General features: G+C 36.2%; 2 protein-coding genes across 3 annotated transcripts; one reads left to right on the top strand and one right to left on the bottom strand.

Annotated features, from left to right (window-relative positions):
* Positions 1-263: 263 nt before the first annotated feature.
* LOC108047604 lies at positions 264-11,674 on the bottom strand. 2 transcript variants are annotated; one of them, XM_017127852.2, is made up of 8 exons: positions 11,358-11,674; positions 8,513-8,816; positions 6,536-7,000; positions 6,286-6,461; positions 2,744-2,957; positions 2,357-2,678; positions 858-982; positions 264-799 (listed from the first exon to the last, which is right to left on the bottom strand). In XM_017127852.2, exons 2-8 carry the CDS (start codon positions 8,664-8,666, stop codon positions 669-671), a joined length of 1,587 nt encoding a protein of 528 aa, XP_016983341.2. In that variant the 5' UTR covers positions 8,667-8,816; positions 11,358-11,674; the 3' UTR covers positions 264-668. The 2 variants fall into 2 exon arrangements, with proteins under 2 accessions (XP_016983341.2, XP_016983343.2); XM_017127854.2 differs by having other exon boundaries at positions 6,286-6,443.
* Positions 11,675-12,988: 1,314 nt separating this feature from the next.
* On the top strand, positions 12,989-14,057 carry LOC108047599 (sperm flagellar protein 1). The gene has a single exon (XM_017127842.2). The coding sequence runs from the start codon at positions 13,112-13,114 to the stop codon at positions 13,859-13,861; it is 750 nt and encodes a 249-aa protein (XP_016983331.1). The 5' UTR covers positions 12,989-13,111; the 3' UTR covers positions 13,862-14,057.
* The last annotated feature ends 432 nt before the right edge of the window (positions 14,058-14,489 follow it).

The raw sequence follows: 14,489 nt of genomic DNA, 5'->3' as shown, positions 1-14,489 counted from the left end.
GTTTGATTTTTACCTGAAGTTTATCATGTAAAAACACATGAAGCGCCCATACCCAAAAATTCAGACAACAAAATAGGTGATGAAAAAGTAGTATACCGCATAAGGTTTTATTCAGATTGTTGTTTTGTTGAAAAATCTTCCTATCCTGTGAATAAGTGGTATTAAATAAAAATAACGTATGATACATACAATTTACCTAGAACATTAAACAAAACAAACAATTATACAGATATGCAGATTTCCACCTATTTTAAATCGTCGCAGAAAGTTAACATAAACATTTTTTTTCTAAACTCTTTAAGAGGTATCATAAAAAACTTACGAGTTGTCAACATCATTAATAAATCAATTTGAAATAATTTAAGCTGTGGGTTTTTCGTAATAATCTGGAATATTATTGTTTCCGGACTTTAGCTTTATATTTAGCAAGTAATGATTTTCCATTTGATTTTCAAGAATATTTTTTTAAAAAAAAGTTTAAGTCTTCATTACTTATACACCATAGGCACTATAACATAAATATGTAATGAAATCATCCTCTGATTCTCAATTTTAGAACTAAAACATTTGTTTAGAACCAGCCAATCTCTTTTATCCTTAATATTATTGGTTAATTGTTTGTGAAAATCGAATGGCTTCAGTTTCTGATGCCGACCACAGTAAATGCCTCAGAATTCTCGACTTTCTGTTTCCAGGAAATTGAGTACGAAAAGGAGTCCAAGGAGAAGTCCCAACGGCACAAGATAACATACTTCGGGCCTTGATGCTAGATTGTGCTGGACAGCCGCGGGTAGTTCCCCTTTAAATACAGGGTATCGATGAATTAAAGTAATTTATATTTATGAATCGACATTTACCTGTGAGCACTTGTACTTGGACAATCACGGTAAACAGTCTGCCGAGAGAACAGGAATAGTTTCCACTATCCGAGAGTTTTGCATCGCCAATGGAAATACGGCTGGTAAGCCATACATCGGAAACACTAAAAATGTTAGAAAAATTACTTTTAATTTTTGTTTTATAAGAGTAAAAATTCGGTTATTTTTCGAAAACGTTGAATGCGTTAGTAAACAAATAATTTATAAACCGTACGATGCAAAACAATTCCAATTTGTTTTAACTGGTGAAGTATGATTTTAATTTAAGTTACAGTTAATGGCTTTTAATACTCAGAAAAATACCAAAAACATTTCTAGTTTTTACTTCCGAAGAATCCTCATGGATTCAAATAACCTCTGTTCTCTTTAAAAAAACCTCGAAAAACTTTTCCCCTGATTCGGCACCAACGAAATCAATTGTTTTAAAATACTTCTCTATATTTTAATATGCAAATGGTATTAAAATAAAAGTGGATCTGATTGAATTAGCCCAGAATAACTGGGACTTATTAGTCTTTATTGGTTTTCATGTACGGCCAAAAATTTCTGAAAACGATATTTTGGTAAATAACCGCTTAAATAAATGTAAGGAAATTTATGAAACCTAATTGCCATTTTCAAAAAATTAACTATTTGTATTCATGGGCGCTAATGCTTATTGCCTTGATTTAATGCATTGAATGTTTACACTACTAATGTGTTTAGGTAAACATGTGTGGTGGAAAGCTGTGGGTAGTTCACCGATTAATCCGAACAAAATCGGGTCAAATTTGATCAGTCGACCAAAACTTATCTATTAATTAAAATTTAAAAGATGAACACGAAGAATTTGACGCAATGACTTGCTTGATTTTGAACTCAAAAGACAACCAGTGGTTGTTGGTGGGTTCTTTGGTGAGTTGGTCTGCAAGGAACATTCTATTTTATTGAGGTTATCAGATTAGTATAAGCTATTAAAGGAAGATCGCACCATAACAGATCCGAACTCGCAGGAAGTAAGCGGATTGCGAATCAGATAAGAAAAGTGTTTGGAGGGCCATTAAAGATTATATCCATTTTTCTATTGATGTTTTGTTTGACAGCTATATTACATAGTCGTCTGCTTATAATAAAATAAAAAGCATATCAAAGTTTAAAAGCTTTCGTCTGTCCCACATAAACCTGAAATAGAAATAAGACTTTTAATAAAGTTTCATCCAAAAGTCATTCAAACTGAGAGACTGGTTCACATAGAAACGGACAGTCAGACGGATGATGATACTGGCAGGGTATACAAATTCGACAATACAAAAGGAACATTTAGTTCTGTTAGAGGAATATCCTTTCAATGGTAATAAATCCCTGAAATATGGAACAGGCCTGTATATAAATGTTTGCCTGGTGAACATTATATAAAGGAGGTAGTAAAAAATGCCAAAAATGTCTACAATCGGCTTAAAGTATGAGTTTCTTAAACTACCTATATTTTTTGTGAGTACCTTAAGCGCTTATTGGTCATTCCTTGGAGTGGTTCTTCGTCTTTTGCCCAGGTTATAAACTTGGTAAAGTATTTTTCCAGATCCTGTCCAGAGAATTTAACTTGGGTCTGACTTGTGTTCCCGAATAAATTAAGCTCACTGGTCGTATCATTAAATGGTTTTTGTACAGCATCAACAGAATCGGTTGACTTCAGAATGGAATGGCGTTCTTTCTGGAAAAAGCTGCGTGATATTTGGCATTGGAGATCGACGGTGCTTCCTGACTTATAATAGCGGTCCCCTACATCCCTCTCGTGCTCATCAATTATTCTTAGGGGGGGTTCTGAAAATCCAAAAGTCATCAAAGGTTGTTAGTCGTAATGCCCCTAAAAGCAATTCAAAACCTACCCAAGATAGTGAGATTTGTAGTGAATACTCGGGGTGGATGGGTGGAAACCTGGCACATGTAAACTCCGGCATCTTCAGTCTGTGTTGGATTGATGAGTAACCGCCAATTATTCGGGTACTGGAACTTCACCCGAATCCTCGGGTCTCCACTGTAGGTGACGTTACCAACAGTCAGAAGGGACACCTTTTCCGCCGTTCGTCTGACCCACATGACCTGAAAGTAGGGCGAAGAAAATAGAAATATAAAAGTGTTTTCGATTGAATAACTTGATGTTGACATGGTCGTTAGTTTGTATATTGAAAACTATAATTCCCCCAGATTATTGTATGTTTATACCCTTGCAGAGGGTATTATAATTTCAGTCAAATGTTTGCAACGCAGTGAAGGAGACATTTCGGGCCCTATAAACTATAAATATTCTTGATCAGCATCACCAGGAAAGTCGATCTAGCGATGTCTGTTTCTACACAAACTAGTTTCTCAATTTGGAAGCTATCTTGATAAAACTGTCTTATATTATAACTTATAGCTTTGATGTTTTTAAACATATTCGGATATACTTCAAAATACAGTAGCTTTTTACAGTTTCAGAATTTTTAGCTTTAAGGGTGCTCCCTTTCTATACATGGTTAAGGAATGTCATTATATGGTTGTAGCTTGTTTTGGGACATAACCATAGATGCATTCCAAATGCTTATTAAGGAAAGTACAAACAGAAGAGAAACCCGAACGTTTCTGAAAGAAACTCATAATTGTTCGTCAAATCGATACCGGGAACGTCTACTTATGTACACTTGCAAACTGTCTGGCAGGACATATTACCACATATTGACGTCACCCGGCAGACGTATGGACTCTCGGCCGTGACAAACACAGGCGTCTCCTATAACCACACATCCTGATTAACTCACTATGGGTGGCTGATCTGATTGGACCAAAAATGAAGCACCCACTACCCTCTTTTTTGGGATCTTTAGAATTCCTTTGACAATACACGAAAAAAGATAAAATCATATTTCCTTTATTAAAAAGAAGAGGCGTGTTTACTTATCGTCAAGCCATACCGTGTGGATAAATAACGTAAGTAAATTAATTAATTATCGCAAATCTAAGTTGTTTTCGATTTGTCAGTCAGTTAGCTATTTCCGCAACAGCGGGAGTCTATTAGAGCACTCAACAACAATATTTCCGCTGATGCGATTTTCAGCGACTGTTTGTAAAGGGTGTAAGTGATGTTGTTCTTTTAATTAACTACAATTGACTTAGGCATTAATATATAACTATTGTGTATAATGCTATTTTATGCAATAACTTCGGGAAATACATAGAGAAAACTGTGTGCATAACAACATTTAATGAATCACTTGAAAATATATACGAAATATTTGTATTGTTTTCGCTGTGCTAAAACTTTATTACATAATTTATAATATTTTGTGATCTGTTAATGTTTAATCCTTAGTTACTTTTATTTCGAAATCGAATTGTTTTTCTAACGCAAAATTCTATTTATCCAATGGGCAAAAGCACGATTGATTTTTTCAAAAGCGATAATGATTTGTAATTTGTTTTTTATGTAGATACCAAAAACAAGAGTCCAAAGTTTATAAATTTGTGCATGTATGCACACAAGTTGCAAACTCTCTTTGATATTAAACACAACCAGAAAAAAACAAACTTCAACAATCCGAAGTTCATATACCCTTGACATGTTTCAAAAATTTAATATTTTATATTTCGATTTCCATGCTTTAAAACAATTTTCGAATCAATTTTTCGATCGTTCCTCTATCACCTAAATGTCTTTCAATTTTAAAAAACTAAAACCGTATATCTGAAATTGCTAAAAAAAAATTGACCGGTATTTTCCGACTTATACTTACTACCAGCAACAGAATTTAAAAAATTTCATTATTATAACTTTAACAAGAGAGAACGCTATAGTCGGGTGCCCCGACTATCAGATACCCGTTACTCAGGTAAAGGGAGTGCGAGGGAGATGGAGATAGAAACTTTGATCACGCATAACTTTTTAACGAATGGTCCGATTTGAAAAATTTCTTCTACATTTCGATAGGTATTGATAAACATAATAAAGCTGCATTTTTACTTTTCCGAAATATTTAAATTTTTAAAATCGTATATAAGCGATTGTGGGCGTTAAAGGGGGCGTGGCACCTTTTTGAAACAAACTTGCGCTGCGTAGGAACTCCTAGAATCTGCATGCAAAATGCCAATCTTCTAGCTTTTATAGTTTCCGAGATCTCAGCGTTCATACGGACAGACAGACAGACGGACAGACAGACGGACAGACGGACAGACGGACAGACGGACAGACGGACATGGCTATATCGACTCGGCTAGTGACCCTGATCAAGAATATATATACTTTATAGGGTCGGAAACGCTTCCTTCTAGCTGTTACATACTTTTGCACGAATACAATATACCCTTTTACTCTACGAGTAACGGGTATAAAAAGGACAGACGGACAGATATGGATTGATCGACTCACATAGTTGTGCTGATCAAAAATATATATACTTTATATATATATACTTTAAGTGGTCGGAAATGTGCCTTTCACTGCGTTGCAAACTTTTGCCTGAAATTACAATACCCTTGAAAGGGCATTAAAACAAAAATAGACACATGTTTACATTGCGTAATCTGGGGAATTACTTTTAATCCTGCCCTACGAAACACAACTATTTGAAAGTTTAATACATGTTTCGATAGAACAATGAATTTCAACAAGAATAAAAATTAAAAATAATTTAGGTAATCTAAACTATAGTATACATACTTTGATGAATATTTTGCATAATTAAACCAGATAAATGCGAAATATTTTTCGACAGGCAGACAATCAAGAAGAAAAGAAAGGAAAATGTAACTAAACAATTCGGCTTTATGCTCAGAAAAACGTACATTCCACCCAATGTGCAGTGTAATGAACGCCAAACTTTTTGGAGAATGTTGCAAAGGTGACTGACATAAAACTGCTTGTAGCAAGAGTAGTAAAAAGTGAAACATACTTCGTCCTTGGAGCACAACACACTAATTTGTTTTATTTTCATCTTTGTTCCGCTAACATAGTTTAATTCCTTGACCTTTTAAATAAAGGGATGAATATCGTGATTGAATTTAAGTTGCGAACTCTTCACTCACTCCCACAAGTGAATTTAAATCCCCTAAGCCCCTTTATTCAAGAAAAGACAATAGAAAAACACTACATACAATAGCTGCGGCAATCAAACACAATCAATCATTTTATGGACCAAAATAAGCTGCTCTTGACTCTCTTATTCAAGTGGAATCAAAGTGTTGACAAAGTCAGGCAAGGGAGAAGGATATTTTTAGGAAACAAATGCTAACTGGCTTGTATGTTTTATGAGTAAACGTTAAAATGAATATGTCTGGTTTTCAAACCAGCAAAGCCAGCCATTTCAGACGATGAGTAGGATGATAACATCGCTATCTAGATTAGATTACAGAAGTACTATCCTATATAAAGTGTTTCAAAAGGGAGCTCACTTACTGTCTTGTCCTTGAGCATACCAACTCGGCAGTTGAGCACTGCTTCCGTGAACAAATGCACTGCGGACACGAGGTTGTCGCCCGAGGTGGCCGAGTTGAGGGGCTCCTCGAAGAAGGGTCCCCAGTGGTGCTCGTGGTGGTGCTTGCTCCGCGGTCGTTCTGTAACACGGTAGAATCCTGTCAGAATTAACAAAAGAAGGGTTTTCAAAATATGTCACGGCGTTTTTGGTTGGCTTTTCCTCGGGTCTTACCACTCGCTGTCCAATGATTTCTCGTGCGCGTGGAGTCTATGGACTGCTTTACGGTACTGCGGTCGACCTTCGGGGATGCGAATGCCGTGGTGGGCATGGTCACTGTCGGAAGCTGATCAGTGCTCCCCACGCGCCCAATAATGTCAACTAGTTTTTTGATTGGAGGGCTACTGCTAATCTCAATGCCCACTGGTATTTCCATGGGTGTCTTGTCACGGCTCCTTTTCGTTGGGAATGCACTGAGGGACGAGTTCGAGTTCGAGTTCGACGCTTCTATTGGCATTTGGGACTGGTCTTGGTCCTGCGACGAAAACGAGTATAGGGTTGCCCTCGTGGCTGTCAGGTAACCAGCAGTTGATAGCGTCGTCTTAGTTTTATTATAGTCATCAAAAGGTAAAGTACGGTTCTCGCTGATTCCGGGATGTGTACTGCCCGAGGTTGCTTTTTGTTCGACGGATTCCGTGCCTGTGGAGGTTAGGGGTTAATAATACAACAACCGAGGGTACTTAGAAGATGCTCCTTAATTGTGCACATTAATACAACATCTGGGATTAACTTCCGCTTATAAATTCTTATAAATCGGAAATAGCCGTAAAATCTTAGTTTTTATACCCTTGCTGAGAGTGTAGTTTTAGTCAAAAGTTTTCAACGCAGTGAGAGAGACATTAACGACCCTACAAAATAAAGCTATTATTAATCAGTATCACCAGGAGAGTCTATGTAGCCATGTCCGTCTGTCCGTCTGTCCGTAAGTTCGTCTGTCCGTAAGTTCGCCTGTCCGTAAGTTCGTCTGTCCGTTTCTCCTCAAAGTAGTCTCTTGCTTAGTTTTAAGGCTATTATATGAATAAAACTCTTTCTTTTACAGTATATAAGTCGGAGCGGACCATAGGAACATACCATAGAAAAATAAATTAAACAAATTTTTACTTCCTTGTTTTGAAATGTATACGGATATACTCTTAGACATAGTGGTATTTTAAAATTTCAGAATTTTTATACCCGTTACTCGTAGAGTAAAAGGGTATATTGTATTCGTGCAAAAGTATGTAACAGCTAGAAGGAAGCGTTTCCGACCCTATAAAGTATATATATTCTTGATCAGGGTCACTAGCCGAGTCGATATAGCCATGTCCGTCTGTCTGTCCGTCTGTCTGTCCGTATGAACGCTGAGATCTCGGAAACTATAAAAGCTAGAAGATTGGCATTTTGCAAGCAGATTCTAGGAGTTCCTACGCAGCGCAAGTTTGTTTCAAAATAGTGCCACGCCCCCTTTAACGCCCACAATCGCTTATATACGATTTTAAAAATTTAAATATTTCGGAAAAGAAAAAATGCAGTTTTATTGTGTTTATCAATACCTATCGAAATGTAGAAGAAATTTTTCAAATCGGACCATTCGTTAAAAAGTTATGCGTGATCAAAGTTTCTATCTCCATCTCCCTCGTACTCCCTTTACCTGAGTAACGGGTATCTGATAGTCGGGGCACCCGACTATAGCGTTCTCTCTTGTTTTAGAATCAGACGACTGTATCATTTAGCTGCCATTGGAAAGATCGAAAAAGAAAATCGATACATGTATATTTGTTTTAAATAATATATTTTATTTTTCTAATACCGGCAAGGCTTTGTAAACTTAGCTTCCTTTATTGGGGCATATATATTTTTTTAAGAGGTAATGGCCTTGAACTTCATCTGACTACTCATTAAAAATAAAGATTGCGAAAGTTTCTAGTCTATTTCGACTGGCCTAGTTATGCTGTTAGAAAATATAACTATGTATCTATTAATACTTTATAGGATGGAATATGGTTCTTTCTCTGCGTATCAAAAATCTTACCAAAATGTATATCACTCTGCATGGGTATATAATGATTAGCTCAATTAGTAGTAATGACTTAAAAACTGGGTTATAACTGCAGGTATCTGTAGGCATCGGTGCAGCGTTTCCTAATTTTTCAAAACCCACAAACGACTTACATAGAACATGAACTTGCGATCCAACTCCAATCAACGAGACAATCGCGAGCAGCCGAAGGAGGCTCAGACTAGTTTGTGAGTTGTAGGAGAGTGGCAGCGTCTGGGCAGCGTTCGATGCTGGTGATAATGTCCTATATCCTTTGGAAAGCCTCATCCTTTGCACGGGGCGACGTGACTTACGGAATGTGCTCGAGAGAAATCAGAAACCTTCATCATAGTTCCGAAAAAACTCAGCTGCTTTCTGGCACTGAATCTTGTCGATAGCTGTGCAAATCCTTAACTTTTCTCTTTACCATTTGAATTACTGAAAGAGAGCAAAAGAAACCATTTAGGAAAGGATCAAAGTGCTTATGACAGGGATTATTATGCGTAGTTATCGGGGAATGCCAACACACATTAAAACGATAATATCCAAAGCCTGAAATAATTTTTGAAATGCATTTAAAAATGCATTTACATCACACAGCTTCTCAGTATGGCCACAATTAATTTTTGCTACCCACCGTTTGAATTTGGAAACTATCAGGCGTTTTCAGGCTTACACTTTGACAATTATTCTGTTTTTTTTAACGGAAAAAAATGATACGGTTTACGCAAAACGAAAGTTTTCCGCGAAATATAATAGGCCAGAGTTGTGCCCGCGTTTTGAAAGCAATGGTATCTTATTGACAAGCGACCAAATATTTGAATCATTGATGTATAAGCTTTTCTTTGACACTATCAGAATATTTACTATTTGTTATTATTATTTGTTTCAATTCCTGCCCATTTGGTTTCGGTAGCTCAAAATATATGCATAATAATTATCATCGAGCGCACTTTATTAAGGTACGACCCTTACTCAAGCTAACGTGAACAAGCTGCTGTCTTAAATTAAGGCAAAGAACACGAAGTAAAATAAATTAATTTAATAATAATTCAGTAATTTAATTTCACTTAACCATCTTTTAAGAAGCTGAGAATTTTCAATTTAATTCGATTCACTGAACGTCGATTTATTTCCCCCTTTTCAGTTTTAAAGTATTTTGTCTTAGCACCATATCGTCGAAAACAAATTTTATTTTTTATTAAGTTTCGTTAAACAAATTTGTTTTTTTTTCGTCTGAAAAAAAATTGTTATTATTTTCGAAAAAAAATTAAGCTAAAATTTCGTTAAACTTTCTTCTGTATTCAGTGACCGATTTTAATGGCATTTCGAGAAAACAGTTTCAACTTCAGTATTAGTATATGCAACAGATATGCTAAGTGTCTAAGCTTATATCTTCGCAATATATTCTTCAACTTAAAGAAAATGATGAAAATTTATGATGGAAAATGGGGCAATACCTTAGGGGCATTAAGCGCAGACTTCATTAAACTCATTGTCCCGTGAAATAAGAGTAATTATGCTAGCTTCTTATTATTGGTTAAGCAAACGTTTGTTAAAATAAATATTATTGAAAAATGTGCAATCTTGGGCAAACGTTTATTTTTGAAAACAACTACTGTTTTATATAGTTTTGACATATGCATTGACTACCGGAAATAGAAAAAAAACTTTTGGGTTTCGCCCAAAAAGCTTTAAAACTGAGAAATAAGTTGGCACTGAAACGACAGTCGACCATCAAAGGGTATAAACTGCTAAATATTTACGAAAATTAAAGTTTTATAAGAAAATAATCAATTTTATCTAGCTTTTATTTTTTTCAAAATTTAAAATTTTAAAAATGGTTTTGCTATTATAAAAAAAATGTAAAATGAAATATTTGTTCACATATATTGAACAATTCTGACACTGTAGTTTTCATCCTTTTAAATTAAAAAAATAATATTATTCTACTCAGCATCTTAGATCTACATACAACCTGACATAACTGACATTATGTGGTATAATTATTAATATTTAATCTCTGCCATGAAAATATTAATATACATTTTGGTAAATATGTCGATCTATTTTTAGGCCTAAATATAATTTCGGTTAGAGAATTGTAACTCAGTGATCAGCATCACTATGCATATGGGCCTCACTAAGCATTACAACTATTCAAATCGATAAAAACTAAAATATAATGGACAAGACTGTATAAATAACATAAATATAATAATAAATACAAATTCCTTCTGCATTTGTCCAGCTTGAATTATTGGTTTTATTTTAATTGTCCAAGCGATAAAATTGTAGTCAAAAGCAACCCAAGCTCCGATTATAAAGTTAACGATTTACAAGTTAAGCCTATAGACAGAAGAAAACCGCCTTTTTATTTGCCTTTTTTATTTTAAATGTGAAAAGAGCACGTTCCTTATGAACGGAAAAGTACACATGTGCATTAGTTTCTGTCTCTTTAAGAAGCTAAAAACTAAGCAAGGATAATAAGAGTGATTTGGAAAAAATTGACCCAGATAATAAAAAATGCCATTAAACTATATTTGGGGGGTATTTAGTAAAAATTCTCTTTAACGCCTTTCATGTAAGTAATATATATTGTAGCAGGACAGTGGGTAGCTGTGGTCTAATATTTCTTGTTTTATTTTAAGTTCCCCTTTCTATCAAATCACGCATTCTGCCTATGCATACAGGAAAACTCATATATTTTTGGCAAAAAGATTAACATTTATGCCCAAGGTGATTTTTAATCCCATAAATAAAGCTGTAGTCGGATTCCCGACGTTGAGTACTTATTTTTTATTATTATTATTTTAAGGAATTAAGCCTCTTCAATTGGAATGAGTTTGATAAATTTGCTTATTTAGTTATTATCACCAAGCTAAGGAATATTTCGCCTAGCCAGTAATGGACTTATTAAAAATATGGCATTATTAAGCAAAAGTAAGTCGTTTTTTAAAACTCATTAGTTCGACTTACCATGTGCAGCAGTGTGTTGTGCCTACCATTCAAGATACCAGGAACTGTCGCGAATTGGGAACCACTTCTGTTGTTAGCACACGACACATTTGAACCAAAACACTTGCACTTTTGTATTAGGTTTGCAAAAAAAATACAACAAAAATATTACTTGATCCAAGTATAATTTAGTTCTTGCTCTCTGCGACTCTTTTCGCTTCAAAATTAACACAATTTTACACAACAAAATAACGTGCTAGGACTATTCCACATTAGACGGTCAGAAATACGAAGACAGGTGCGTTTTATTCATGCGCTCTATCCGGCGAGCACGTAGGTATCCCTTATCCTTGAAAACCGTAATGAACTGTCGTTCGCAAAAACGCTAGACTCCATTCCAAGCATCCGAATAAAAAGCTCAGGATTCATGAGTGAAAGCTTGTCTGCACACTCAACGCCCCTTTTTGAGTGACTATGTGGTGGATTTAGACGCAGCTTTTGGGGAAACTTACCACAGCTCATCCCATCTCTCCTGGATGGAGAAGTACCTTCTGTCCCAAAGTTTTCCCCAGGATTATGATAAAACTGGGAAATATTTTGTCTGGACGGGATGTTATTTATTCAATAACCTTCTTAAGGCTTTGTTAAAATTTCTAGTCGTAAATAAATTTGAATATTATATCAATGTATTATCAATGTATTATTAGAAAATGCTTTTCTCTTAGTCGCCATTACATTTTGTTGTTCCAATGAACATTTTGCTCAATACCATTTTTTTCAAGTCTATTGAATACTTACTTTACAAGCTCTACTGAACAAAGTTGCCAACAGCATTATCTCTTTTTAAGTAAACAATTATCGTTAGAAGTTACACAATAAGTAGTTACAATGGAAACAGTAAAATACTTCTACACAATATTAGGGATTTTAGTTAAGTTACAGCAACAAACGCCATACAAAACATTGACAAAGTTTACAAGTTTGGGTTTTACACCCGACTTTGCATTACATTTATAATATTTGCTATACAATCCTAAGTTGGCTTCTTATACTTGTTTATGGACAGTGATCAAAATTTTTAGATTAAAAGGATTTAGATCATGTAGATTTTTATGGTCATACATTGGGTTCCTACACTAAAAATCTAAATTTTACGATAAAGTACCACAAGTATATTGTGAAGTCGGGGTAGAATAAGTATGGATAGGAAGAAAAGTCCTTTATAAAGCTTAAAAACTCCTGGTGCTATAAACCTGAAAATTTTGTAAATGTATAAAAATAGTGATCTAAGTTTTACAAGAAAGTCCCACAAGTTCAAGAAAAGTCCTATAAAAAACTTAAAAACTCCTTGTGCTAAAAACCTGAAAGCAAAGTTTTGGCGATAAAAGCGAATGAAATATGTGCGTTAACTGCGAACTTTTAAAGTTGGTCCTGAAAATGTTGGTTTGAACGGAAATAAAAAGTGTAATGTTTGCAATTTAATAGGGAATGTACTCCAATATTCTCGTAAAAAGCGTCTTCACACGCCTTCGCTGTAATATTCACTTGAAGAAGCTTTCACAAAATCGTTATTATTTTTTTGAGTCCATTCGGCCATTGGCTTTTAGCAAAGGAACCTTTGATTTAGCATTTAAATTGGTGGGTATACTTATTAAGCCTATTTATACCCAACAGTAGACACGTCGGATATCTCAATGTGTGTTTAACACACAACAGTAAAACCAGAAGCAATTCAAAAATTGTTTTGGTCATTCGAGCACTCCCACTTCCGAAGGATGCATACCGTGAGTGGCAAGAACCTGAGCAGCGAAGAGTTAGAGGAAGTCCACAAGTGGCTGCTCCAGAACAGCATCAGCACCCACAGGTTGCGCCGCGAGTTCTCCGATGTGTTGCCCCTCGCCGAGGTGTTGAAGCGCGACTATCCGCGCCTGGTCGACCTGTACAATTACCCGAAGAAGAGCAGTGTGCAGCTGAAGCTGGCCAACTGGGAGACGTTCAACTTCAAGGTGCTGTCCAAGTTCAACATGACGCTGAGCAGGGACTTCATGGACCAGCTGGCCAACGGGGTCAACGGGGCCGCGGAGGTGCTGCTGCACGAGGTGATCCGGCTGGAGAAACGGCAGCGGGTGGCCGAGGAGCGCAATGCGGCGATGCGGCAGGAACAGGCCTGGGAGGAGAACGACGAGGTGAAGACGGTGGTGGTCAACAAGCAGGTGGGGGACGGCATCGTCCAGGTGCCGCAGAAGATGATTCTCTACTCGCTCTACGAAAAAATGGCACGGGACAGTCAGGCCAAGGACGTGATCATCGACGCCTACCAGCAGCGACTGGCCCACATGGAGAGCATAATCAAGATCAAGTCGGAGCGGATCGACGAGCTCCTGATGCAGATGGGCAAAATACCCCAGAAGGGAGCCACTGGCGCCGCGTCCAACTGCTGCCTCGCATTCGAGACGAAGGACTCCGTACGCAAGCGTCCGAGTCTCACTCCCATTTCATCTGGCGACCCGGACTGTGCCACCTGAATGCGGATGTGTTTCATTTAAAAAGTTGCGGTTTTACCGATTTGTAGTTACAGAGATTGTTAAAGGAACCAAATTACCGATTACAGATAAATAGACTACAGAGCAGAAGAAGTTTGTGCAGTCAGGGGCCATTTGTTTAGCGCTGTCAATAGTTGCAATATTCTTAATGCAAACATTAAAGTGTATGGTTATTTTAATGGAAGGCTATTGTTTCTTTTTAGGTTTCGATGTATCAGACATCCACAGTTTATATTTATTGTATGCAGATATTTAGATAAACAGCAAGGACAATCATTTTAAAGCCACCATTTTCTGAGAAATATTTTTAGGTGCATTTGTTTATCACCTTTACCACCGCTGAATAATTATATTTTCTATTTCACATTAACATTATCACACAAAACATTATCAAATAAAATATTTTTTGCCAAATTCACAATTTACACGCAATACAAATTAAGTTCGTACCTGGTAATTATCGTACTTACATGTTTTGGAACTTCCTGCATTAGACATTTTGAATAGGTACATATGTTGTTTTGGCCTCTTGAGGGAGTACTACCCTTTGTGCGTCAAGGTTCAAAGGTTAAATGAAGTAAACATTTTATTTTTCAATTTTTAAGCAATT

The sequence above is a fragment of the Drosophila rhopaloa genome, unplaced genomic scaffold (assembly GCF_018152115.1).
Source record: "Drosophila rhopaloa isolate 14029-0021.01 unplaced genomic scaffold, ASM1815211v1 contig_3, whole genome shotgun sequence".
In the NCBI taxonomy this organism is placed as follows: Eukaryota; Metazoa; Arthropoda; class Insecta; order Diptera; family Drosophilidae; genus Drosophila; species Drosophila rhopaloa.
Note: the sequence above shows the minus strand (reverse complement) of the source record. Positions and strands in the feature narration are given on the sequence as shown.